Consider the following 27946-nt stretch of genomic DNA (forward strand, 5'->3'; position numbering starts at 1 on the left):
TAAGAGAACTATTTATTAAAACTTGGTAGTAACAAACTGTTTCAAGCCAGTCTTCGGTTATGTTTTAAGTATCTCAGAGCTTTTTATTTGTTTTGTTTTGGTGGTTTGTAGCCTGAAATCAATATTGGACCCAGAGACTTTCTGTATTATTATTATTTTATTAAAAATAAATAACTGGTAAGATACTCATGAATGCTGTGAAATCATATATTCGGGCAATAGACCAAAGCTTGTTGAGGTTTGAGAGGTTTTGTCTGTAGAATCTTCTAAGGCATTGCAGTGAAGTAAAAGAAAGCAATTGGTGGGATAATTTTCCACCCATGTTACTGTAACTAAATCTTGGTTTTGTTGTCAAATAGCACAGACTTCAGCTAGATTTTCATGCTGCTTCTAGGCAAGTACTTACTAAAGTACTCTCCTAAATTTTGTGAAGTACAGTATGTGGCAGTGTTTTGAAACATTAATGTAACTATAACAACCTCTAAAATAAATAAAGCCCGTTCTATGTCTAATGGGGCTATTGACATCTGATTTTTTTAAGACAACAAATCTTTATAGCATTGTTGATGCTCTTGCTTGTGGAACAGAGATGGAAGAAAACTACATGCTTTACTGAACAGATCACATTCCACTGCAGAACATTTTGGTGTCCTCTGTGAAGTGATGTTTTTCCTCTTTGTAAATTTATTTTGTTAGAAACGTTTACAATAATTTGAAGGTCCCATAGTCTCTGAAAGTGGTATTCTTGGTTGGTGTGTTGTTTGGATACCTGCTCTGTATTACAGACTGTACTCACAGGAGAGCTGTGTGAGAAGTCTGACCCACAGGAGTGTAGTGCTGGCTTTTGGCCTTTCTGCTCCTCTGGAAGCTTTGCTCTGAGTGTACGTTTCTGTTTCTAGAGCCATGCTGCTGTGCCAGCACACTTGTTGTTTAGAAAAATAAACGTGGATGTTTATTCACTGGCACATAAACCAACTGGCTGCTGATTTATATGCAGAGTCTGCTGTGCATGTAAATAATTGGGGGGGGGAGGCTGTGTTTTAACTTTTATCTGAAATTTAACAGTAAATAAAACAATTTTCTGTGGAAATAGCTTATCTTTTCTCTTCAACAGCATGAAGAGCCAGAACCTAGGGGGGAAAAAATCAGCTATCAAAGTTCCACTATTCCATTGTTGTGGAATGTCCTTAGCGGAATGCGGTGGCAGAGGCAGCGCCCGGTTGGAAAAGACACCTTGTGAGTAAACAGAAAATCTGAGAGGCTGATGAGAAGGGACAGCCCTGTTTTACACAGCCTGGCACGAGGACAGCGCTGCCCTGAGATTAGGGGATTGAGCAAAAAGCTGGCGTGCCGAACTGCCGTTTTTATATAATGGCTTTAGCAAACATCCTCTAGGACCCAGTGGAAATGCTCGCTGAGGCAAACTTGGGGATTAATGGCCAATCATTGAGCGTGGTGAGGGAACGGCTCCCAGGGAGAAGCTTCTGAGAGCCTGTCTGGAGCAGGGCAGCGGGAGATCCCGCCGCTATCGTGCAGCGCTGGCACTGGGGCGCTCCGATGCTCGGAGCTGGGGGCTGCTGTGCCGTGGGAGGATACGGCCGTGCAGTGTGTCCAGCCAGGCCCAGCAGGATGCCTCACTTTGCAAAACTGCTTCTGTTAATCTTCTGCTTGGTGCTGCTTGTGGAAAGCAGGAAGCACAGAAGGAGGAGGTGGACAAGCCAGCTGGAGCTGCAGAAGGCTGGGTAAGGGTGACAAGAATGTGCATGTTCCTTAAAGCCTGCCCTGTCTGTGTGTTTGTGCATGTTGTGAAAGTACCTTTACAAATGACATTTTACAAATAGTCTTTGTGTTCATTTCTAACCATACATGGTCAGGGTCAGTGAGGAAAGGTTTGCAGCCAGCTTGGCAGCTTCTGCAAGCTCCGTGGTGAAGCTGTCCATAGGGTGCACTTGAACAGCTGAACTGCAGCGAGATTTCAGAGACCCTGCAATAAAGCACGGTGTCCAAACTTGTGCATATTGCCAGTGTTGGCGTTTCAGCAGTGGGCTGTGTGCCATCTGCTGTTGTGCCCCTGCTGCTTTGTTCCCTCAGCATGGTGGTGGTGGCAGTGGCTGACAGCCAGAGGAATTGGTCTGCATGCATGGCATCGATAACACATAGTTACCCAGCGATGGTGAAATTAGAGATGCATTCTGAAGAATGATGTGGGAACACCTGAAAAATACTTCACTATCATGCAAATGCAAAGGGGTTAAAGGTCTTAGTAAACTTTATTAGGTTTGCTGTTAGTGAGATTTGAGCAGAGGTTTACATTAGAAAAGATAATCTTCCAAACCTACTGTGCAGCCCGAGGGTTGTTATCCTTTTTGTAGTTATGTTATCTAGAGGCAATTATATCTGACAAGACTGTTCATTGTTCTGAGGGCTCAAAGACTAAATGGGGTTAATCCGTCCTACTAAATGGCTTCTCTTGGGTTGTAAACCCTTCTCTTTTGCTTTTCTTTTTTATTTTTTGGTACAGTACTTAAGTTGTCGTTTTGGAGGGTGTTGTTAAATGTGTGTTTCAGCAAGGCATATTGTGGTACAATTGAAAACAGAGTGTCCCTGATGTGCTCATAGTTGTATACCAATTCCTGAATAATACGGCGTTCTGTGCTTATAGCAAAATATAATGTTGAATATTTGGAAACATCAAATATGAATGACAATTTAAAGACAGAGAATTCTGCAATATTAAAAAAAAAAAAGAGTAGATGGAGCAATGACATTTATACTTTAAATGCCAAGTCACATAGAAAGAAAAAATGAAGTTGTCTCTAAACCAGCGAAGAGCTGTGCTGATTTTTTAACTGTATAAGAGAAATGAGACCAGTGTCCTTTTCTAGTAGCTGCACTGTGTCTTCTGTTTATCATTTCTCAGGAATAAAGCTGATTTATTTTACAGGAATGACTTAGCAAAAAAAAAACCAAAAAAAAACCTGGTTCCCACAGTAGGGATTCCCACGTTAGGGAGCCTGTATTAGAAGTTTGACATTCTGTGCCTCTTATGTTGACACATCAACTTGGTCTGCAGCTGTTTTGTATTAATATCAAGAAGCTTGGTTGGGTTGTGCCTATGCAGAATTCCTCTTTGTTACGTGAAGACTTTGCAGAAGTTCAAGGGTGAAGACCAAGGGTGTCTGTGCTGCTCCAAACTCCGGGACAGTGTCTGATGAGCGCTCGCAGAGATAAACATGTTCCTTCATGGGGAAGGCTAGGCTATGAGAAAGGCTAGGCTGTAAAACCTGCAACCCCAATTAAGAACTGCCAGTTTAAGGGCTGCACAAGCAAAAGGAAGTATTTAAATGCTGTAAGGCATTATTTTTTCTGCGTGAGTGGTACCTCATTTTCCATGTTGCATGGGTAATACTTCATGCAAAACTGCTTGCGTTTCCCTTATTCCTGCACCCTCACTTTGTGTGTCAGCTGGCAGAAACACTGCTTTTGGAACAGGAGTCCCTCTGAACTGATTTTTGGAAGCAGTGATTTAGCTTATTTCATTTATGCCTTAATTCTCAGGGCAGATCCCTGTGCTCTCTGTGGGTCTGTCAACTATTTGAAAGGGTAGGTAACAGCAGGACAAGGGGAAATGGCTTTAAGTTGAGGGAGGTAAGATTTAGTTTGGATGTCAGGGGGAAATTCATTACTATGAGAGCGGTGAGGTGCTGCAACAGGCTGCCCAGAGAAGTTGTGGATGCCCCGACCCTGGAGGTATTCAAGGCCAGGTAGGATGGGGCCATGGGCAGCCTAGTCTGGTATTAGATGGGAAGGTTGGTGGCAGAGGGGTTGGCCATTCATGATCCTCGAGGCCCCTTCCAACCCAGGCTGTTCTGTGATTCTGTGGGTCTTTCATAAATGCGAAATTTGGAAGTGGCTTGGAGGTTAAAATACAGTGATAAAGTGATAATTGCTTTTAGGTGTGCTGCTCACCAAGGTAGTGCTGTGTAATAATCTGTAATAAGCTTAAAAACACATACAATGATAGAACAGATTTTTTTCATTATTTACTTCTGTTTAGAAAATATTTTTCATAATTTGAAGACAAAATGGAGGATCCTAAGTAGCTGATGATAAGGTGTGTTGGGAGTGTGACCATGGAATAATGTGTAATCCTAAGGGTACAATAACAGTGATAGTGCATGCTGTGTGAATTTCTCTGTTGTTTTCCATTCCAGGGTCTGATTTATATTTTTTTTATCTAAAAATCTGGAAAGGAAAATCACTTCCCTTTCTTTTTTGAGGATACTACCCCAAAATAGACCTTGAGCTTGCCAGGAAATACACTGCTGTAATTAGGCCCAAGTGGTCTGGGTTAATCGATATCACACAGCATTACAAAGGGAATCACAGAATGGCTAAGGTTAAAAGGTCCTTGAAGGTATCTAGTTCCAACTCCTTGCCATGGGCAGGGCTGCCCCCCGCCAGCTCTGTCTGCCCAGGGCCCCATCCAACCTGGCCTTGAGCACCTCCGGAGATGGGGCGTCCACAGCTTCTCTGGGAAACCGTGTGCCTATGCCTCACTGCCCTCTGAATAAAAAAATTATTCCTAGAAGCTAACCTAAATCTACCATCTCTTAGCTTAAAGGGTGGGGCAACTCCCCCAGATTCCAGTTTCTCCTCATTATTTCCCATGGTGTGTGCATTGATGTAGAGGCACTTCAGCTGGGCCTTTGGCCACATTACCTTCCTAGAGGAGCCGTTCCCAATAATGATCCCTGCTAGCTTGTTTGCCCCTCCTGGTGGCCCATCCCATGTCAACCTTCCTGGTTAGTTAAAGGTGCATCCTTGATTGTAGAAGCCAAAACCCTGGGCATGACACCATCCATGTAGCCATTCATTCAATTGGTCTGTTCTACTCCTCCTGCCCAGATCCCAGTCTCCAACCAGGAAGACTGAGGAGAACACTGCCCGCACTCTGAATTCCTTCAGCATATTCCCAAGTGATGTAGAATTTTCTTTGATACTCTTTAACTTCCTAGTCACAGCCTTGTGTGACTTTAAAAGACCAGGAGTGGATTACAGAATCACAGAATCACAGAATCACAGAACTGTAGGGGTTGGAAGGGACCTCCTGAGATCATCGAGTCCAACCCCCCTGCCAAAGCAGGTTCCCTACAGCAGGTAGCACAGGTAGGCATCCAGGCAGGTCTTGAACATCTCCAGAGAAGGAGACTCCACCACCTCCCTGGGCAGCCTGTTCCAGTGCTCCGTCACCCTCACTGTAAAGAAGTTCTTGCACATGTTTGTGCGGAACTTCCTATGCTCCAGTTTCTGGCCATTTCCCCTTGTCCTGTCTCCACTCACCACTGAAAAGAGTCCGGCCTCGCCATTCTGCCCCCCACACCTTAGATATTTATAGACCAGGATCAGGTCCCCTCTCAGTCTCCTTTTCTCAAGGCTGAACAGACCCAGTTCACTCAGCCTTTCCTCATAGGGGAGATGCTCCAGGCCCTTCACCATCTTCGTGGCCCTCCGCTGGACTCTTTCCAAGAGATCCCTGTCTTTTTTGTACTGGGGAGCCCAGAACTGGAGGCAGTACTCCAGATGAGGTCTTACCAGGGCAGAGTAGAGGGGGAGGATCACCTCCTTTGACCTGCTGGCCACGCTCTTTTTAATGCACCCCAGTAAGCCATTGGCCTTTTTGGCCACAAGGGCACACTGCTGGCTCATGGCCAACCTGTCGTCCACCAGGACACCCAGGTCCCTTTCCGCAGAGCTCCCCTCCAGCAGCTCATCCCCCAAAATTGTTTGTATTGTATTTGATTTGTGTAAATTGAAATTGATTGTAGTCCTATGGCTTTTTTCCTTCTTATCCTCTTCCTGATGTAATGAGGGCCCCTGGCAGGCAGCAGACTCCTCTGAAGAGTTTAGCTAGGCAGGCAGCAGATGAGTGCCTCAGTGCCCTTCAGCACAGTCTCCAATTACTTACACCTCTCACTTTTTTAGTGGTACTGGTTGTGACTCTGGTTTTCAGTTGGACTTGCTTAATGTGGTTGCCCCTTTCTGGATGTGAACCACTACCCATGCTGCCTTCTCCTTCCATTCCCTAAGATTCATATCTGTTGGCTAGGGAGAACAAATTGGGGATGCTAATCAAGGGGTGAGTAATTATTAGGGCAGTCATAAATGTTAACTGTACTTTCTTACCCATTTGTCTCCTAGGAGAACTTTGCAGCAGTTGTATGCTGCATGTGTTAGAAAAGAGGCCTTTCCTGGAGCTGCGCAAAGTAAATGAATGGCAGAATGGCCTGGGTCCTGAAAAGGACCTCAAAGGTCGTCTTGTTTCAACCCCCCACCACAGGCAGGGTCACCAACCACCAAACCAGACTGCCCAGAGTCACATCCAGCCTGGCCGTGAATGCATCCAGGGATGGGGCATTCACAACCATTCTGTGCAAACCATTCCAGTGCATCACCACCCAATGAAGCCTCCAGCTTATGCTTTGTTCAAAAAGTACACTGAAGTACTGCAAGATTTTCACTGAAACCATAGAACACCTTTCCAAACCCCAGTATGAAATAGTGTGACAAGAATCGATGTACCATGCCTATGAGCTGCCACCTCATTGTGGCAAAAGCCAACCCTGCATTCTGCAGAGGGAGGTGCAGGTTTCCTCCAGCCCTCGCTGCAGGCACTGGTGCCACACAAGCCAGCTTTTCAGTTTACTGTCAGCCACTCCACTTTAAGTAACTGGCTTATTACCTAATACACGAAGGCTATTTCATAAGCTGTTTATCTTATTCTGAAAAGTTCTGAATATCCTGGTGGATGCTCAGCTCTTGTCTGAATCCTGATAAGCTGCTACTTGCGATTTCTTGTGCCATAAAAATTTGATTTCAGTATATTTGGCAATATGGACAGGATCCATATTATGCAGTTATGAAGACTTCTGGGGAACAGTCATTGGAAAGAAAATTGTAAATAAATGATGGAGAATTCTTTACAACAACTTAATGGGATGCCTGTCCCCTTCTCTTTTCAAAGCCCTCACCAAAGCCAGTTTCATTAAACTCATCCCACTTGAGTAAACTGTAAACAACTCTGCAAAGGTTCTTCCATTGCAATCCCATTTGCTGCTGATAGTGAGAGGCCTCCTACTCCCAACCAGTGGGTGGCACAGGTCACTGCAGGAGAGGTCAGAGGCACCGTCATAACTGATGCCATTAAATGGTTGATGTTTTGTCAGTGGATTTGGTCTTGCAGATCTCTACTACATCTGTAGATTTTGAGTCATTACGTACAGCTCTTTGTGCAGGAAGATGATTCAGTGCTGGCTCTGGAAGCTAAAGGCAGCCCCTGGCTCTGGAAGCTCCTAAGGAGCGCTGTATTCTCCTTTAACCCTGCCCATGCCCCCAGCCCACCTTGGAAGTCCTCGGCTTCAAAATTGTTCTCAGCACCTCTTGCATGCCCTTTGTTGTTTGATGGAGTGTAAATGAATGATTAGTCTGGTGATCCTATGATGCTGTGTCATTAATTTACAAGACAGCATTATAACACAGACTTTTTTTAAAAACAGCATGCAATCTAAAGTTTTGGGGTTTTTTTATTGCTGTTTGTTGTTGTCAATTGATAGTGAGAGCCATTAAAGTCCCTCGCTCTTCTGCTTCTTTGCTAAATTGAATGCCCTGGGAGGAAACTGTTTTCAGATTTGTGATTTATGCACTCATCGTGACTCATTTTAATGACTTTTAAGCACATCCATGAACTTTTCATAGCCATGTTTAAGAGAGTGGAGGCTGTTTTGTAACCTCTCAGTTCTTGATCAATATTTTAATCTAATTTACTCAAATATTTTGTATCTATTTGTGTAGTCCCTTTATTTTCTCCTCTATTTTGTTCTTTACCAGTCAGTAATATTCCTCACAAACAAGCAAAAGGATCTTCACCTTTTGTATGCAGTTTTCTTATTATTGTTTTTAGTTTGCATAAGCAGCTGACAAGTGGCTCATTGCATCAGTGTTTACTGCTCTGCCAGATCTGATGTCCAGAGCAAAGGGGCTGTGGAATGTCATGGTTTAGGGCCTCTTTCCTCTGTGCTGAGGCCCAACCATGGGTGCTGAGCAGAGCTTTTTTCTGAGGGTGTATTTTGTGGGCATGGTGGTGATGAGTTGGTGGCTGGACAAGATGACCTTAGTGATCTTTCCAATCTTAGTGATCTTTCCAATCTTAGTGATTTGATGCTTTTATCTTTCTGCCTGTTCTTCAGTTATTCACTTCTGCCATTTTAGTGACTTCTCGCCCTTCCATCAGGGCCTTGTTTTCACCCTTGTCCTACTGTTCTCATATATAGTCTCTGATTTTCAAATAAGAAGTGTGTTATTTTATGCCTCCTCCCACCAGAGGTATTCAGAGAAGTGAAGGACTGCAGATCTTGCTGACTTTATGTAAAAATGTGCTGCAGCTGTGGAGGGAAATGGGTGAATTTGTCCCTGTTTAAAGCCATAAGACACAGCCCTATGCCCACACACAGCTGGTACTCAGCTGATACTTACGGGTCACCACCTTGGTATAAAATGATGTTTCATGGCCGCCATCCAAAAGCACATGGTATGCCCTTATGCTTGGCCAAGGCACAACAAGGTGATGCATGGGGCAGAGCTGGTTTTTGTTTGTTGCCTGCTTGGGGCCATTGCTTGCACTGAGGTGTGCGCCTCCTTGCTGCTCTGTGTCTTGGCTCCTTGCAAGGTGCCATGCTCCAGCCCTGCAGCATATCAGCTGGAAGCTGGGCTGCAGAGTGACCTGGCCAGCAGTGGGTGAGGCTCAGGGCCTGCCATGCTGTGATGCTGCTGGCTGTCATGCTTCCTTCCCTCATGGCAAAGCTTCACCTCATGCCATGGGTATGAGCAGGGATTGTGAGACCGAACAGCTGGACATCAGCTATTGTTGTCTTTTGCAGTCACATCTACAAGAAGAACCACGATGTGACCAAAACTCGGAAGGGAAAGACAGAGCAGCTTCTCAGAGTTGATGATCATGACTTCACCATGCGGCCAGCTTTTGGAGGTGAGGAGCAAGTGGTTCTGTTAACTTCATACTCCTGTTGTGTTGCTGTTTTTTTTTAATGGCTTTCTATTCCATGAATATGAACGGGAAGAATGGAGTAGTTTCAAGAGAAGACTTCCAGATAGCTACTCTTCACTCCTTCCTCTGCTAAGGCCAGCTCCTTCTGCTGGAGTTCCCCAGAGCACGGATTGAGCTTCCCAGTGCACGTGCATCTCTAAATACCAGGCATGCCTTGGCCTGCTACAAGCTCAGAGGGTTCCCCTTACTATCCTTGTAGATCCCTTGCCCTTCTCCCTTTTCCCAAGGTGTTAAAAGAGAGAAATGTGGAGCGTTCCTCTGGCTGCTTCTGAAGCAGTAACTATTTCTTGTCTTGGATAGTTGGGTGCTGGAACAGGCTGCCCAGAGCAGTGGGCACAGCCCCAAGCTGCCGAAGTTCAAGAAGCATTTGAACAGTGCTCTCAGACAGAGTGTTTAAGTTTCGGGTGGTGCTGTGCAGAGCTGGGAACTGGACTTGATCTTTGTGGGTCCCTTCCAACTCAGAATATTCTGTGAGTCTTGATTATTTTCATCCTACATTCAAATAGGAACTCCTACAATATAATCTGGCTGCAAATGTTTTCCTCCGACCACCTTCGCTGTTTTGTTACAAGGCTAGCGTGTGTGCCAGAATGGTTCCTTTTCCCTCATGGTAGTTGTGGTGCTGAAGATCATCCTTACTCACTACCACCATCTGCTTGTCCCAGTAGGGGTCTTGGGGCAAAGTGCAGAGGCAGAATCAGATCTGAAAGCACACGGGAACCCAGCCTTGTAGCTCTGAGGACAGCTCCTGTATGCACTGTGCATGGTTGTTAGTGCTGAGAAGACAGGACTGGCAAACATGCAGCAAGCAGTGGGAAGAAAGAGAATCACAAATTTTTGCTTTGCTAGCTCAGGAGACAAGTCATCGCTAAACTGATCCATGATTCTGTGGTCTTCTCAAGGGTGGCTGCCCAAGTCATAGTTCATCTGCATCTATGAGGGGAATAGAGCAAGCAGAGAAATACGGTCAGCTCAGAGGGAGGGTGCAGCTCTGGGACCTTTAAATGACTTGGTGGCTCCAGGACGAGTGACTGGTTTTAACAGCAAATGGGTTTCCCAGCTCTCACCGAAGAAAAAATACTTTTAAGTGACTTTTTAAAAAGACAGAATGGTGTTTCCATATTTTTTTTTCTCAAAACCTCCTCGTTTTGCATAACAACTTGGAACAGAATATTGCCAAAATTGCTCTGAAGTTGCACATAATAAGGAATAAAACGTGACAACAACTTAGCCAAGACTCCAGCCTTGCAAAATAAAACCAATGCACAAGGAGATAGCTTGGGTGTTGCAGGTTCTTGCACAGATAAACAGAGTGATGCAGAGTGCTTTTAGTGACAGATTATATACTTGATGTAGAAATATAAAGAAAAGAAAACGATGATAAGAGGTGATCCTTGTGTTTTCTTTTGAAACATTATCAGGAAGTCACCGTGACTTGCTATGCACTATGAGTTCCTTCAGATTTTTTGCAGGAGTAATGCCAATCAAATTGATGTAGTGTGACTTGCATGTGATTACAAAGGCTTTTGCACTACAGAAGCAGAACAGAAGAGTCTATGGGACACCTGTGACTGCAACATGTCACTGCTCCCAGACACTTTCTGCTCTCTGAAAGTAGCTCAGGGACCATCGCCCAATGGAGAGTGCAGCCAGTGGCATTGCACTGTGACATCATGTTCCAAGTGGGAAAAAGCAACTCATCTCTCTGAAAAGCAAACCAAACAAATAATACTATAAGCAAACTGTGATGCTAGACTTTTCAATAATAAAATTCTTTAAAAATCCAATATTGCGAATGTGATATTCCCAGACTTGGTGGAATAATAGACAGTTGTTAATCGAGTTTGTGGTGGCCAGCACACAGCTTCATCACTGAGCTTTAAAAAGGGGACAGAACCTGTAGCTGCTGTGCTGTGCTAATGGTGACTCGCTGCTCCCAGCAGACAGCCAGCAAGATGCTGCCCTGCATAGCTGTGAGCACTCCACAGAGCAGGCTGGGGCTGTGCCAGAAGAAACAGCAGCTAAACATTAGAGGAAGGTGAAAGGATTTTCTAGTAAGAGTGTCTTTTGTGAATAGCTAGTGGGCAGGTGGGTGTTGTGTAAGTCATGTTGCTAACAGCCCAGTGAGCATAGCTGTCTTGCCTGCTCTCAGCCCATTAGAGAGCCCCTGTGCACAGTGGTAACGACAAAGGTTTTTGCTTTGTTACTGTTCAAAGTAGCCTCCATAGCCTAAAATATGTTGGGTTTGGTGTGACCCCTGGGAAGTTATCTCCATGTCGGTGACCTTGTTCCGGCTAGCAGATGTTCAGGTATTATTTACAAATATTAATATTTAAAGATTATGTAAATGTTTGTTTTGCTGCCTTCTTTAAACATCCATTTTAAGCATTTCATCTATGACATGTTGCATTTTACAGGGAGCCAGTGAATAAGCAGCTTTAGTTGATACTTAAAATAGCTGTATCTTTTCTGCCTCGGAACATCCTCCCGCTGTACTTTTATCATATTCCTTCATAGCCTAATAGCCTCCATCAGCTGTCCCCGCTGCCCTTTCTGGGCAGTGTTTCCATCAGGGTGGGTGAATGAAGCTTTGTCACTGTCTGGAATAAGACCTGCTCATCCCTTGGTGACACACAATCAGCAAAACGTGAGGGCTCTGCAACTGTGTGGCAGCTGCTGAGCATGTAAAGGATCAGAGATGCATATATACATATGTGTTATGTATACATGTTTGTATATATGTTCACACACAGTAACACTGAAGATTGTTTTAAGGCTTGTGGACATAAAACCTCTTACTTGCAAGACTCTGGGCATGCACAAACTATATGACAGCAAAAAAAAGTCTCAAATCTGCTTTTTTCATGTGCACATATTTTTGTCTTGGAGACTAAGTCTGCCTGAGCCCTTTGAGGATAGGGGAGGGTGCAGAGAGACTGTCTCAGAGAAAATAATGAGCCTTTGAAATCACTGCCAAAGAGTAAAAAAACAGGAGGTCTCACAAAGCTTTAGTCTCAGTGTGGGAGTGGAAAACTGACTTCAAGCATTTTTGTGGTGGCACGTTTTTCCCTATCTTCAAACATACCGCAGTGTTAAAAATAAACATCAAGTTTGAAGCCTCAACCTCCTGCTGCTCTGTGGGCAGCTGACCAGCCTGGTTCAGTTTCCTTGCTGCACTGGGATATGATAGGCTTAGGTGTTAGGCACCTTCTGATGTTGTCCCTGAACTGAATTTGTGGAAGCTTCTGTGCTTGCCAGAGAAGTTAGCCCTAAACTAGATGTTCCACACAGCTTGGGACAGAATTGGTGTAGAAAAGGGAATTATTCCAAGTTGAAGCCACCAAGTCTTCTCAGTGTCAGAAACCACCCCACATGGAAGCCTGTCCGAGCTTTTGGTTGATCTGTTATTGTCTGACCACTGAATGTAGAAGCAGAATGAGCCTTCTGTAAAGGTCTTCTGTCCCAGATCTTTTCACCTTCATTTCTCCTCTGTCTGCAGTAGAGTGCTGAGTTTTGTGAGCTACTCTTCAGCAAAAGCCATTAAGCATTCAAAAGAACGTGGCGGAAGCAGCTTTAGAAGGTGATGGGTGAATGGGTGCAGTGTTATTCTTATCATAGAATCACCAGGGTTAGAAAAGACCTCCAATATCATCTGGTCCAACTGTCCATCTACCACTGATATCTCCCCATTAAACCACGTCCCTCAGAACAACATCTGAACGTTTCTGAACACCTGCAGGGACGGTGACTCCACCACCTATTTGGGCAGCCCATCCCAGCACCTGACTACTCTTTTGAATGTGAAATTTTTCCTAATATCCAACCTGAGCCTTCCCTGGCACAGCTTGAGGCTGTCATCTCTCATCCAATCGCTAGTTATGCAAGAAAGGAGCATAAAAGGAAAAGTGCTCCCATCAGCCTCAGGTTGTGCTGCAGGTCTCTTAAACTCACTCTCAGATGTGTCAGAGATGCGAGAGAAATAGTTTATAGCTGGGAAGATGAGTTCATTTCTATATTGTATGTAGAAGTCTGACTTTTACAGAGTTGTGGAGGGTTTTTTTGTTTGTTGGTTGGCTGGTTGTTTTTGGAAGAATAAGGATTTGTGTTATGCAAGATGTTGCTGTGGACAGCGTTGGCCATGACTGATGCTGATGTGTTTGCTGTTTCTGGAGGAAACATGAAGGCTCTACAATTTATCTCTGGACCCCGAACTTCAAATATTTCAGCTCATGTTTGAACAACCCCATGGATTGGACTGGTACTTCTCAGAGACCAGAAAGTACGATCTGCAAAGCTTTGCTGGGCTGCAGGCTTTGTACAAAAGATCCAATGCTTTTGCTGGGGATCTGTTTGGCCTCCCATCACACCTTTCTTATCCTCTGCTCCCCCCAGTAAGGACATTTTGTCTATTTACTCATCAGTGGCGACATTTGATAAGGAATTCGGGGAAGCATGTGAGGCCCCAGTGTTCAAACACTTCAGTTTGTAGAGAAACAGGATTGGAAGTTTAGCAGATCCCGACTGGCTCTGAGGATTAGCGAGACCAAAAATCTCTTGGCTTCTTTCTGTGTCTAATCAACAGCTGTTTAATTCAGTGCTATGCTCTGTGCACAGCCAGGCTGTGACCCTTATGGGAAACTCAGATTTGTTTACAAGGTTTAAGGAGGGCACTTCTTTCCAGGGCTTCTGCTCAGCTTCAAACACTGCGTGCAGTTTTGATGTTGCCCACGCCAAGTGTGTCTGCAAAATGGCATCTAGATAGGAGTTTTGGAAGGGTGATGGGCTAAATGAATATGCAGAATGTTTGCTCTCTGATTCAGATAGCACGGTGTTTACTCGGCCTTAGAAGCTTTGTATGCACAATTTGAAATTTTGGCATACAAATCACTGTAAAATAGTGGTTAAAACTGGAACCTCATGTTGTATCAGCTTCCAGACGGGTACCTGGTCTCTCCTTGCAATGAGGTAATGGCTTTTTATCTGGGATCCAAGCTGAAAGTTTTGTGGAGGAGCATGGAATAAAAGAAGTGCCTTTTCTGAAAACTGGCATGGTATTTTATCTCTGAGAGCAGCTAGGGAAGGAATGAAGAGGAGGGCAGTGTTCTTCTGTTGTTATTTGTTTTTAAATCAGTGATTAGTGCTCAGTCAAGCATGGAAATTGCAGCAATAAATAGACTTTGGATGGCTGGCAATTTCCTGAATGGAGCCTAAATTAAGCATTCAAGCACAGAGGGCATCTCTCTCCATCTAGAAGCTGGGGGGTACAGCCCCTCAGCACCAGGCAGACCCTGTGGTACGTATGTGGCTGATGGCTGCCTTCCTTGTTGAGCCAACAGGATGCTGCTGCAAGGCTGCTCTGGCAGAGGCTGCCTCTTCTTTGTGAGCATTGTGTCTACTGTTGGTGTGGCTGCTTGGAGATGGCAGCCAGTGGGCACCACTGCAATTCCAACTACTGTGTGTAACAGCAAATGACAAATTATTGGTGCTTTTTACAGCAAGAGACAGGCTAATGGCAGCCTTGTGCCTGTTCTGGTATGGGCTGTCTTGGGTTCTGAAGCTTTTCTGAGCCAAATGGAGACAAGCAGCATTGTGTGAGAGTCCATGCTCCAGCTTCACATAAAGAGCATGGTGTCACAGCAAGTTTTGGAGCAGTTTTGTTTGTTTGCATTTTCTTTTTTTTTTTTTTGGAGGTCTTGGAAGCAAAACAAGCTTAAGAAACAATCAATCATAGGAACATAAAATATGCTGATCCTTCTGAGATTTAATTGAAAGCTTTTGTGCTAGTGTACAGATTGAGTTCTTATGAGACTGGGACTTCAATGGTTTTAATAGCCTGTAATCATCCTTCTGCTGCGTCATCTGATGTTATCACATCACCATTGCTGGATTTGCTACAAATCAGGTCTAAACTCCATCATGCTGTGCTTTTTGAAGGGAGGAAGAGACCAATGCCAAGGAGCAAAGCAAACAGACAAGCATCTTACTCTTGAGTGTTGAGGATTTCTGTTACAGCAGCAAGTTACACATCAAAAATATGGTTACACTAAAGAGCCATTGGCTAACTAAAGGCAATGGGGGGATATACAAGTACTGAATCATTGCCCATGCTCTCCTTCGCCACTGTATATGACTTCACTAAGTATGTGAGCAAAGAAAGGTTAATTGCCTATCTACAGAACACCACCTATCAGTAGCCTTGTGCTCTTTCCCCGTTGATTACCCTGCACATCGAAGAAGCTGTTATCACCACAGATACACTGCTTGTTGCTACAAAAGTCTGACTTGTTTTAAAAAACAACCTTTTTCCTTTCAATTGAAAGAAGTAACAAGCCAACTCCTTAATAACAGCACTATAGGAGCTAATTTGCTTGTTAAATCTTATCATCCCTCATAACTACTCAGCTGAAGAGGACAAAACCATTGCCACAGTGTTTTCACTTAATGAAGCTGTTGGTTGTCTCTGGTCACACCAGCAGTGTTTGTGAGGTGACAGAATGGCCACGTGTTGGTCCTTGCCTGCTGGATGCTGGACTGCACACTGGGAAGCTGCAAGGGGCCTAAGCAATTTCTCCTCCCAAGATGGGCAAAGAACAAAACAGAAAAAGGGTTTATGGCAATGGAATCAAGGAAATCATATTTGTGGTTTTGCCATGGATTTGCATTTCTCTAATGAGTCACGGAGGTCTGAGAAAGAACCCGATGATGAACCATCATGTCCTGCATCCATATTTTAGGAGCTGAGCATATTTCCTGGTCTATCAGATGTGGAGTGGCTCACAGGGAGCTGAGCTGTTGCTCCCAAAGATAAAAGGCTTGCTGACTCTTATTCTCCTCCATGCCTGTCTCTTCTGTTACCAGTGGCCAAATTGGGCACCTGGCAGGACTTTCCAGAGCTAATTCACTTCACTGATTGGAATAAAATAGTCTACTTGTTGCTGTTGCTTTGGTTTTGGCTGGTTTGCTTTTCCATGGGTTAGTGAGATGGACAGTCTGAGAGAAGGGCCCACGGCTTATCTGTGCAATATCAGCCTCTGCTGAAAGATCTCCCCAGAGTAATTTGGGGAGGGAGCTGAGGAATGTTCTCCCCTGTTAAATGAGCACACCTAGACTGTGAAGCCTTGTGTACAAGGGGAAAAGCCATCAGCCCTTCTCAGCCTTGCTATTGAAAGGAGTTGTCACACCATGTCTGCATTTCAGCAGCTGCTGCAGTTGGGGATCTGTGGGTTTTCCCAGTTCCAGGGAATAAATAGGAGGAAGAGAACTAACTACTAAAAAGGAGATAATTTCCTTGGCATCCAGTGATGCCTTAAGGAAGCAAGAGTGGCTCATCTTGTTGGACTGAAAAGACACCAACACTGTAGATCCTGAATGTTCCTGCAAGCCGTGATGAGTGCAACTGCAATCTTCTGATGCCTCATTTCTGCTGGGCAAGTCACATGGATGTCTGCAGAGCTACTGTTTTGGCCTGTCAGTCTGTCCCAGTGAGGACAAGGTTGGAGGCATGCTCCAGATGTGTTTGTTAGTGCAAGAGCTACCAGTCCCACTGCTCCAAGCTGAGAGCTGAAGCTCGCACTGGATCCACACAGGCTGCTCCTCAGCAATTCCTTGGTGTGCAAGTCTCTGCATGTACTTAACTCCTCAGCACAGTGGAGAGATGGAATACCAGGGTATCTCCAGAACATATGTAGAATCAATGTATGTTGCAACAGCAAACTGTGGTACACAGCTTTGTCAACCGTCCTCACTCCTCTGACTAAGAAGCAAAGTAAGCAGATAAAAACAGCACTGTCCAGGCACAGGCACAGTGCAGAACAGTTCTGGAGCAAATAGCAGCATGTTTTTTATTCACAATTCAGTTTCCTCAAGTTCAGAAGCAGAGCAGAGAAAAAGAAAAGGGAGAAAAGTTGTCCACAGTGGAAAATGAAATGAGCTGTGGGAAGATACACTACAGGGAACTTGAGCAGCTCTTGGCTGTTAATGAGCAGCGATATGCAGAGAAACCTAGATATATGGGTCTTCTAGTAACAGAGGATTTATCATAGTGTTTTCTGCTTATTTATTCTTTGTGAATTCTCTGGTTGCTAATTTTAACACTGCTTTGAAAAGCTATTAACGTCATCAATGAGTCATACAAATGAATACGATGCTGGGCTCTTGAGAGATTAACGTAGCTGTCTTGTCGAGAAATGAGAAACCCACAAGGAAGACTACATTGCTTACAGCTTCTTATCAGTCTCTGGTTCTCAGGGCTAAATTTCCTCTTATAAAGATGTAAAATGTATAATGAGATGGCTCAGCTTCTAGAAACATTTGCAGATGTTTCATTGTAGCTCACCAAAATGTCAACACTGCAGGGCTGCTATGGAGAAGAGAAGGCAATGTTTCACAGGGGGTCTCACATGATTATTGACCGACTTGTTTCTCTGCCCTCTCTGCTTCGAGAATCATGGACTGGAAGGAAACCACGAGCTCAGAAATGTGTTGTATTCTACCTCATGATGTTAATCAACTGCAGATGATATAAAGTAGCAGTTATTTACATACCTAAATCTCATTCTCTTACAGGCCCTGCAATTCCTGTTGGAGTGGATGTGCAAGTTGAAAGTTTGGACAGTATTTCTGAGGTTGACATGGTATGTAATCCTCGTGATCCTATTTTATGGCTAGGCTCAACTATTCCTAGTGAGAGAATGTCCCTCCCTCCTGAAACAACTGGGTTTCAAATTGTTAGCCAGGTGAAAGTACCGGCAGTAACTGGCAAGTTCCCAGAAACTTGACAAAACCAGGTGAATGTCAAAGGCTGATCTCTGTATCTTCAGATGAGAGCTACAAAAGATAAAGAGAATTTAACTGGTGCTATGAAGGATCTGTCACAGCAAAAAAGTGTAAATAGCTGTACGGAATGTTTGAAGGTATGTGATGAAGGTCACATAAGCCATGACATTTGCAAGAGTTTTCTTTGCTAGGGAACCATTGAGTCTATCTCTTAAAATGCATGATTTGGGGAGGTGCGTTAGAAAAAAGAGTTGGCATCACAAATGAGAATGAGCAGTTCCTACTTCTTTGTCACTACGAGTAACCTTACTGGGGCCTATGATGGGGAACTGTCAGCATGAGCTTGAGCCACCTCTACCAACATAGAACTTGGTGTCTGGGAGTAATTATTTAGTCACTGAGGCTGTTCAAGAAATTTGTATTAAATTCAATTGTGTTTTGTTTTTTGTTACTTAAAAAAAAGGTAGAAATGTAAGAAGTATGACATTCAACACATTTCAAGATATTATCACTGAAAAGAGTATTTGTAAGCACTTTCCTGGTTTGGTGTTTTTTATTTGTTTCTGGCTAGAGGTAATGGAATTAAGAGCAGAAAGAGAATTGGGAAGGAGAATGTAGAGGAGAAGAGGAAGTTTTTTGATTCCTTCCTCCTTCTGCCTTCTCCTCCTTGTTCTTGGCCACCATCCATGGTGGTGTACAAGCGAAACACGAAGGCTTACTGGAATAGATTTAGGCTGACTGCATTTTACTGCAATGCAATTACATATTCATCACAAGAGTAGGGCTTGCCTGCCTGGATATTGAAATAGAGGGTTTGGGAGATACACACAATGAACTGCGTGGGAAGCATAGGAAAGGGCTGTAACGAGAAGCTCTGGAGCTCTAATAGATCAAGATAATGTCACAGTAGTGAGGAGAACTAATTAGTACAAGTAAATTTCTTTCAGTGATTTCTCTTCAGAGCATCTGATTTCAACAAAAGTCTCACCTATCAGAAAGCTGTGAAGTCAGCTCTCTTTGCTATAGATAGATCTGCAGTACTGGTTTCCCACCACAGGACAACTTCCTCCAGCGGCTGCTGATTTGCATTCATGGTAGGAAGACAGTCTGTCAGATCATCCTAAGCTACGTTAGTTTGTTTTTCCAGCAGTCTGTCTCACTGGGGTGAGTGGTGCCTGTGGAAATCCACCAGCCCCTGCAAATGTGTCCCACTTTGGGCGCTGGAGGCTTCTTCGACGTATTCCTGAAAAACCCGAAGGCAATATGAGCTTGTTGCCAGAAGAGCCCTTTGAAATGGAAAGTCAGGTTAATCGATAGCTTGGCGTCAGCAGAACAAGAAGAGGAGGTGGTAGCAATTTTAAAAAGCAATTGAGAGGTTAGGAAGGGATCTGAGTCTGGGTTGTTGATTGCTCAGTCTTGGCAGCTTCACCTGCTGTAACCAATTGCTTAATAGGGAATATAAAGAAAACGGTGTGTTTGATCTCTCAGCGTGAGGGAGTAGATGCAGCTCTGAAAGCAACAGCTGCCAGGTTGGAATCAACAGATGTTTTCCTTTGTGTGAGTGAAGCTCCTGACCCCTCAATGAGATTAAAAGAGAGGTTTATTTATATGCTTCTTTGATAGGAAAAGCAGTTCTCCACTTGGGTGTTGTTTGCCACAATTTAGTTCCTTTATTGTTAAATTACTTGTGTTTAGCCTGGCCATTTATCTTATTTTGAAAGGTTTTCCTCTTTATCACTCTGTTGATGCCGTACTCTTTCAAGATAATTTTGCCATGACTGAAGAATACTTTTTGCAGGGCAGTGCTTCTCTTGGCACATGTTTATATCACCTTTAGGACTGTGTGTTACGGGCTACTGTAATACACTGATTGTGGATTTATGTTTTGTTTTGGCTGAAATGATTTTGTCAGGAATATCCATTTAGAACAAGCATTGGTATAGAAAAGGAATAAAAGTCTAGAAAGGATGTATTTCATCTACCTAGCAGGAGTGAGTTTTCTTTCTGGTGTTTTTGAGATGTGAAAAGCAGCACTGACAATCCTCTTTCTGCTTCTCTTCTTTTCTTCATGAAGGATTTCACCATGACTCTGTACTTGAGGCACTACTGGAAGGATGAGCGTCTCTCGTTTCCCAGCACCACCAACAACAGCATGACCTTTGATGGCAGGCTGGTGAAGAAGATCTGGGTCCCAGATGTCTTTTTTGTGCATTCCAAAAGGTCCTTCATTCATGACACAACCACGGACAACATCATGCTGCGAGTGTTCCCTGATGGTCACGTCCTCTACAGCATGAGGTAAAGGTCCTACACCCTGGGTCTTTACTGTCCATTTTGCCCTGGTGTGGCTTTGGTGACCTCCAGGACTTCTGTTGCCAACACTGCTACTCCTGCAGCTAATGCAGAGCTCTGTGGCTATCGGCCCCTGTACCAGATGCTTCACAGGAAGCTGAGAGAAACCACGTTGTGGGCAATAACAGGATAATCTCCCCCAGGGAAGCATTTCCCTAAGTCTTTGTGGTCAAAGGAGGGCTTAGTCAAGCAGGGATGTTCGTCCCAGGGTCAGTGTGTGATTAAACTGGAAGCTGCTGATGTACCAGATGGTGACCTCTATAATTATCCTATTTTGCTTCCTGTTTGTCTGGAAATACTTCTTCCTTTTTTTGTTTGAAGTTTGCATGTTGATACAAAGTAAGTTTACTGAAGCTGAAACAGCAGTATTAAAGACACCTTGGAATCCCCGATTCTTTAGAACACGTTGACTGGAAGAATCTTGAGACACATCCCAACTGACTGTATTTCCTTCAGATGAATAGAAAAAGAGAGGCAGGGAAAAATGCACTGCCAGAGGAGAAAAATTCAAGAGCCCAGGCAGAGAGACATTTCCCCAGGACAGGAAACTTGCTGTCGATTACAGTGATTTTCAAATGTTCCATAGCACAAGGATTTATTTTCTAGAACCTGGATTTTATTCATTTCAGATATGGCAAAATAATGTTCAAAATCTAGATGTGTTTCCCCCTCCCCTGCCCCCTTCCCCCTCAAAAAAAAGTAAGTTTGATTCAGGAGGCTGTTTCTCTTCAAAGAATAAGCATAATGTGCAATAATTTCCCAAATAAGGCAATATCCAGACAAACCAGGGGGCTCTGAAGTTTGCTGGTTCCACATTCCAACTGCAATTATAATGAATTTATTTGAAAACAAATTACGGACAAATTATTAAAACCACAAAGGAAGTTGTGTGATGGAAAAAAAAAAAAAGAAAGAAAAAAAAAAAAGAGAGAGAGATGCGCTCTGAGAGATGCTCTGTACAGTTACTTAATTTTGCCTTATCTTCCTGAGCTATAAAATCCCACCTTATTCAAGCATCTCAGAACCTGCCCTCTATTCTGAACCCATTTATTGCATACTACCTCAAATAAGCTCAAGATGCTGTCCATTTTATTAGAACTAAGTGAGGATAAAAGTACCATATAGAATGAGAGACAAGGGAGCAGAACAAAATGGAGAGGGATGTTTGATGTAACCTTGAGTCAGTTCTGACAGGAGAAGAGCAGAAGTAGCAGGGCAGAGGTCTTTTTGACTGATGTTTCAGTATAGCTGAGTATCAGTTGCATTGTTCCTGACCTGCAGTTGTCATGCAGAGATGCCAGCAGCACTCCTCTTGTTAGCAGTGTTCAACTACCAAAATGAAGAATGAGTGTGTTTAATAGCAATGCTGGTTCTACTCAGTTCTTCTCATTTGCTCTCTTGCATTTAATTTCAAAGTTTTCTGAGCCATCAAAAGGGTGATGTGAATTTGTAATGTCACAAGAGAGAAGAGTGTGAGCAACCATGGCTGACTACACTAGAGTTAAATTGATAATTAACTAATAAAATCCAGGGATAATGAGAATCTGCATGATATTTGGGACTGGCAGTGTTTAAGACTCTCAGAACCAGATGCGGTTGCCCAAGCATGAGATTCAGTGCTGCTGGATATGCCCTCAGATATCTGAAATATCTACATGAGGCTGGTACAGAGCTGAGGGGCGTTTCAGTCCCTTTGGGGATCTTGTGCTTTCAAGGCCACCTGAACACTGTACTCTAATTGAGGAATATCTTACTGATGAGTTGAGTTTCTGTGTTGTCCCTAACAAACTGTTAATGACCACGGCTTGTTCTACAATTTAGGTAACCCTGAGGGAAGAAAATAGCACACTGTAAAGAGTTGGAGTTACATGATGTGTTTAATTGCTCCATACAACTATGGGAAGTCAACAATATACTTTCTGGAATGAAAAGCTTCTCTAAGTTCACTTCATGTGACTTGCTGTAAGGCTTATCATGTTCCTTAGGTTTGTTGGTGTGGTAGTTGTTGGTGTGACCATGGGGGAAACTGAGCAAAGGGAAAACGAGAAAACCTTAAGCAAAGTTCTTTGCTTAAGCAAGTTCTTTGATAGGTACTGAGATTACAGCTACCACAGGAGTGCAACAAGTACTAAGCATTTTCTTGCAGATTTTTGCTGTCTTTAAAGATGCCAAATTGTTTATATGTCCCTTCATTAATCCTCACAGAAAACAACCTTTCTCATTTTTGACTTCCAGGATCACAGTGACAGCCATGTGCAACATGGACTTCAGCCACTTCCCCTTGGACTCTCAGACGTGTTCTCTGGAGCTGGAAAGCTGTATGTTGTATCCGCGTTTCTAGTTAGGCATGCTCCACAGTTGCTGCACTCACAAACTCTGGACTGTTTTAAAGCCTAAAACAATTTCACCAAAGTCACTGGGAGTTTTTCTATTAACTTACTGGATTGCATACCTGGACCTTACACTGCAAGACCAAGACAGGGGAATTTGCAAGGAAAAACTCTTGTATGAGTTTTGGTGAATGGTACCTTCAAAAAAACCAACTTAATCAACCACAACAAAAAACAATCCCCAAGCCCCCATCAACAAGGGTCTTCAACATATATTGGATCTCAGCAGCTTGCTGAGTAGAAATTTTGGGGAGAAGTTGTATTCTGTTTGTTATTTCTAATTGGGAAGGGATGCTTTCAGATGCCACAGTAAAAAGCTGAGTATAATGATCACTGATTTTTCTATATTTCAACACCAATATGGTTTATGTATGATAATCATAATTCTGCAAATGCTGTCGCTTGTGTTCAACTTTTTTAAAAGGAGTTATTCTGTGGAGAAGGTGATTTGAACAGTATGATTTTCATGGCTGTCTGTAAGCCCCCTCCACATTGTTATAGGCTAATGTTTAACTGTTTTCAAGTCTTCCTGGTTATTGAACTGAAATTGTCCTTTAGAAACAACGGAATCCCAAAATGATGGGGTGATTTATACTGGAGAACAGTTTTAAGTTGGTCCTGAGGTCAACTGGCCCAACGTGTTGCTAAAAGCAGGAGAAATTTAGAGAGGCTTTCTCAAGGCTGTGTCCCATTGAGTTTTATATCTGCAACATAATGGAGGCTCCACAACTTCTCTCTGCTATGTATTCAAATGTTTGACGGTTCTCATTGCAAAAAAATTGCCTTAGAAAAAAATCCCCTGCTGTAGCTTGTATTCTTTTTGCCTTGTCCTTTCACTCTGCATGCTTTAGTACTGTGGTTTCACTAACCTGGAGTAAAGAGGATGTATTTCCTGAATTAGGATGCCCTGTTTTGTTGTTGCCACAGTATATCACATGTTAAGATCTTTTTCATTCACTGCTATTAGCAAACTTTTGTGGCTATTGCATGCTAAAGGTCCCTTTCTGTTTGTTGATTTTCTCTGAATCCATAAAACATTTCCATCTAAACTGAATCCACACTACACTGCGTTTCTTCTTTCCCTAAGATGCTTACACTGATGAAGATCTGATGCTGTATTGGAAAAATGGGAATGAATCTCTGAAAACGGATGAGAAAATTTCTTTGTCTCAGTTCTTGATACAAAAATTCCACACTACATCAAGACTGGCTTTTTACAGTAGTACAGGTATTGGTCTTCGCTATTTAAGGCTATTCTTGAAGCTAATGCTGTACTGCCTACTTACAAGAGAGTTCTGAATCCTCCCGTGCTTGTTTTGAAAGATCAGTTTCTTTTTCCTCTGCCCTTCAGAAACAAAAGGTCTTGCTTCTCTTTGGCTACCATTCATTCTGATCTCACCAATTCTGCCTTTCCTTCTTTCTCAAAGGTTGGTACAATCGTCTCTACATAAGCTTCACTTTACGCCGACACATCTTCTTCTTCCTGCTCCAAACCTATTTCCCTGCCACTCTGATGGTCATGTTGTCCTGGGTGTCTTTCTGGATCGATCGCAGGGCAGTTCCTGCCAGAGTCTCTTTGGGTGAGAGCAATCACAACGAGCCACAGCTGTGTGAAATTCTTTGAATGTGAAAATTTTGGCAGGAAAGGGAACCGTTCATTTTTATGGTCAAAGTTTCTGGGGAAACAACTGTTTTTTATCTAATAATTAACGCAAAATTTGCAGTTTGCCTTATGTCCTTCCATTGCTAAGCAGTCTTAGCAATTAGTCCTGATCTATAGTTAGCTCAGGGCAGAGCTGTGGTTTCAAAAGTGAAGGTGGGCAAAGAGGAGAGATTTCATTATTTATAAGCCAATGAATCAAGGTTTATCCTCGTTGTCCAAGCCTGCAGTGCTGAGACTCATGTACCCATGAGTGAGAGTTGTGTTTTAAAGTTTAGGTACCTGAACTGAGATGAAGACTTACGTTATAACTTTCATCCAGAGCAGGATCCTGGCAATATACATGTCTTCTCACCCAAGGGTGCCTTGCATTCATGGTTCAGGCATTCTGGAGTGGGGAGGAATGGGAAAGAGAGAAGGAGCTGCTTGAAAATCCTGCATGCACCACTCTGCAACTTGGGATGTCTAAAGACAGGAGAAGCTTTTTCTATGTCAGAGCTGGAGGAAATTCTTTTATCTGAGCATAAAAAGAGCTGATTTGTTTATCGCTCTATGCAAAGATTAGAAAAAGCAGAAAAATCTCTGAATGTTGATACGTAAGGCTTCCAATGCTAAAAGCATAAAACAGTATTTTAGCCCAGCACCTTAACTTGATTGGAAAGCTATGCACTGCAGCAAACCTGTGAGAAGAGGCAGCCAAGAATCTACTCCATCAAAAGAAATGTTTTGACTGGATATTTAAAAAAAAAAAACAAAAAAAAAAAAAAAAAACCAAGAAACTCTTGAAAAAATGAGCAATAGTAGCTGTATTTGTAGCAGTCACTATTTTAAAAAGGCTCTGTTTTCTCTATTTCAGTAGCTTTGACAGCTTGCAAGTACTTTTATTTCCACAAGTATCCAAACCAAATATATTTCTCATGATTTTATATTATCTATATATATGGAGATACAAAACACCTCTATACACATACATTTTGCATATACAATTATACATACATATGTACGTATAAATACCTACACGTGCTAACATCTATATCTATATATATAGTATATTGGTCACTTTCAAAATGTTTTGATTCCTATCACTCCTCAAAACCCATCCCTTCCAGTGAGCAGAAATGCAGGCAGCAGAGCAGTTCTGCATCAGTAAGAGATACTTACTACTAAATACTTCACATTTAATTTCTGATAGAGTATTTTGTAGAGCAAAGTTCTATTTTTCTAGAGACCAAAGGCTGTGTAGAATTCATCAGCTACAGCTATTTATTTCTGTTGTTTCTTTTCAGGGATCACCACCGTGCTGACCATGTCTACCATCATCACTGGGGTGAACGCCTCCATGCCCCGTGTTTCCTACATCAAAGCAGTGGACATTTACCTGTGGGTCAGTTTTGTGTTTGTCTTCCTTTCGGTGCTGGAATACGCAGCAGTGAATTACCTGACCACGGTGCAAGAGAGAAAGGAGAGGAAACTCCGGGAAAAGGTATGATAGCCATTCATTCCTTCCCTCCCTCCCCCCCTTTTTTTTTAATCCGATATTTGTATTGGATTCGATTAATGGAATATTAGAGTTTTTCCCTGACATCAAATGTCAACAGTTAGCCAAGGTTATGCCTGTAATTTTTGATGTTTCCATGCTAATGTCCAAACCATACATAGAATTTTTTTGGTGCTAGTTGGTCTGGACAAAATTGAGGCCAGAAACCTTTCTGACACTTCAGTATTGTCAGTAAAGTGTCCCATGGGACACTCTCTGGGAATATTTAATTTATTAATGTCAACATAGACTAAAATTATATGGAATATTTCTGCATGTCCACTGTTGATTCAAGACAGAGTGAAGGTGAGCTTCTAATATGTTAGGCTCCCATGTCCACGAGGATGACCATCAGCACACTAAGCCAAAGGAACTGCGACTTGACCTGGGTGCTAAAAGTTCATCTGCACAATTTATTTCTCTGTTGGGTCCTGCAGTGATAAACTTACTGCCTTTACCTGCTGTCCCTTCTACCCTCCAGCTCCCAGATGTGTCACCAGTTGTTGATGACAAAGTATTTGATGTGACTTTTTTTTTTTTTTTTGAGAGTGAGAGGAGGAAGACACAAGGGATATAACTTTATCTCTTTCCCAAGATAAATCAAGTTTCTCTTCATACAAAAAAAACAAAAAAAACCTTAAGTTCTAGGTACAACTACTTCATAATAACATATGTCTTAAAAACCAACCATTCAACTGTACCCATGGACTGCTCAGAAAAAGTCCTGGATCTGATGAGTGGAGTAAACAGGCTATAAACTTGTCATGCTTTTTTTCTTCACACCATCTGCTGTGAAAGCATTCGGTTATGGCTAAAACACAGAAAACAGCTCGTACACTGTTTCTCAAGCTTTCACTGAGCAGCGTGAGCTGTTGGCTAAATAACTTGAAGAACAAGCTTTGAGTGTGGAGTTTTTTAGTAGCAACCTGAATATGCTGTATTTCCAAGTATATATACTTTGTTATTTTGGCTGAATGCTGTCCTTATAAAAAGTCCTTGGATAATGCAAATGTCAAAACTGCCTGAAGAAGGAACAGAGGGCAAAGTATTACTGGGTGAGGAAAGCAAACAAAGCAGGCTGTGGGGAATCAGTCAGGAACTTCTTGCAGAAAGAAAGCTGGTTTTTATTGCATACAAACATATTATCTGTATTGTTAAGACTGAAAACATAGATTTTCACTGTAAGAAGACTTCTTCCTATTTAAAATTCTTCCTGCATTCACTGTGGGATGCATTTTGGCACTGCTGAAATCAGTGTGAGTTTTGAAATGGACTTCGAAAGAGTTAGGGTTTTACACCCTTCTTGTAACTGTTTCTTGTCTTATTAAAAATAAAACAAAAACATATTTACATAGAAAATACTGTGTATATCTGTGAAACCACAACTTGGCACCTTTTCCCATAGCATGTACTGAATAAGACATTGCTACAGAACACTGTGTCTTGCCCTTGAGTAATGATAAGCCCAATGAATGCATAACAAGGAATCTCAAGACAGTAGAGTTGAACAGTGAAGCCAGGATCTTTCACTCAATTTCTCTATCTGCAAAATTACTTTCTCTAATCTTTTCTGAAGCTGCTTGCCAAGTAGCTAAACCACATCTCCTCCTTTAGGAACAAGGAAAAAAAGCGATCTTTTGTTCCCAAAGTTATTTTGCTTTATGACACTTCAAACTCACACTTCAAACTTTACTGTTTACAAGCTGTCTGCTACAAGAAACTCACCACTTCTAGCGCTGTATTCTTCTAATATGCAGCTGTATTTCTCACTTATGTTCCAGTTTCCTTGCACGTGTGGGATACCTCATTCAAAAACTATGATGCTGGATGGAAACTACAGTGAATCAGATGCCAACAGCCTGGCAGGTTACACAAGAAGCCAGATGGTCCCAGAAGAAGAAAAACAAGAAAAGATGGTTGTGCACTTAGCCATGAGCAATGCTTCTAATTCATCAAGGAAGAGAGGCCTGAAAGGCCATGTGGGCTTGCGCATCATCCAGAACACTCATGCAATTGATAAATACTCCAGATTAATATTTCCAGGCACTTACATATTTTTTAATTTGATATACTGGTCTGTCTTTAGCTAGGCATATTGCACAGCAGTGATC

At 42.8% G+C, this 27946-nt stretch overlaps 1 protein-coding gene across 1 annotated transcript; it reads left to right on the plus strand.

The window, feature by feature from the left end:
• Positions 1-1557: 1557 nt before the first annotated feature.
• Positions 1558-27925, plus strand: LOC306958406 (gamma-aminobutyric acid receptor subunit rho-2; the record flags this gene model as incomplete). The annotated part of the gene is made up of 9 exons (XM_079549924.1): positions 1558-1742; positions 8937-9043; positions 17687-17754; positions 19971-20194; positions 22484-22566; positions 23726-23866; positions 24066-24218; positions 25585-25781; positions 27617-27925. 9 exons carry the CDS (start codon positions 1558-1560, stop codon positions 27923-27925), a joined length of 1467 nt encoding a protein of 488 aa, XP_079406050.1.
• Between the last annotated feature and the right edge of the window lie 21 nt (positions 27926-27946).

Source organism: Tetrao urogallus (genome assembly GCF_951394365.1).
Source record: "Tetrao urogallus genome assembly, chromosome: 2".
NCBI lineage: Eukaryota > Metazoa > Chordata > Aves > Galliformes > Phasianidae > Tetrao > Tetrao urogallus.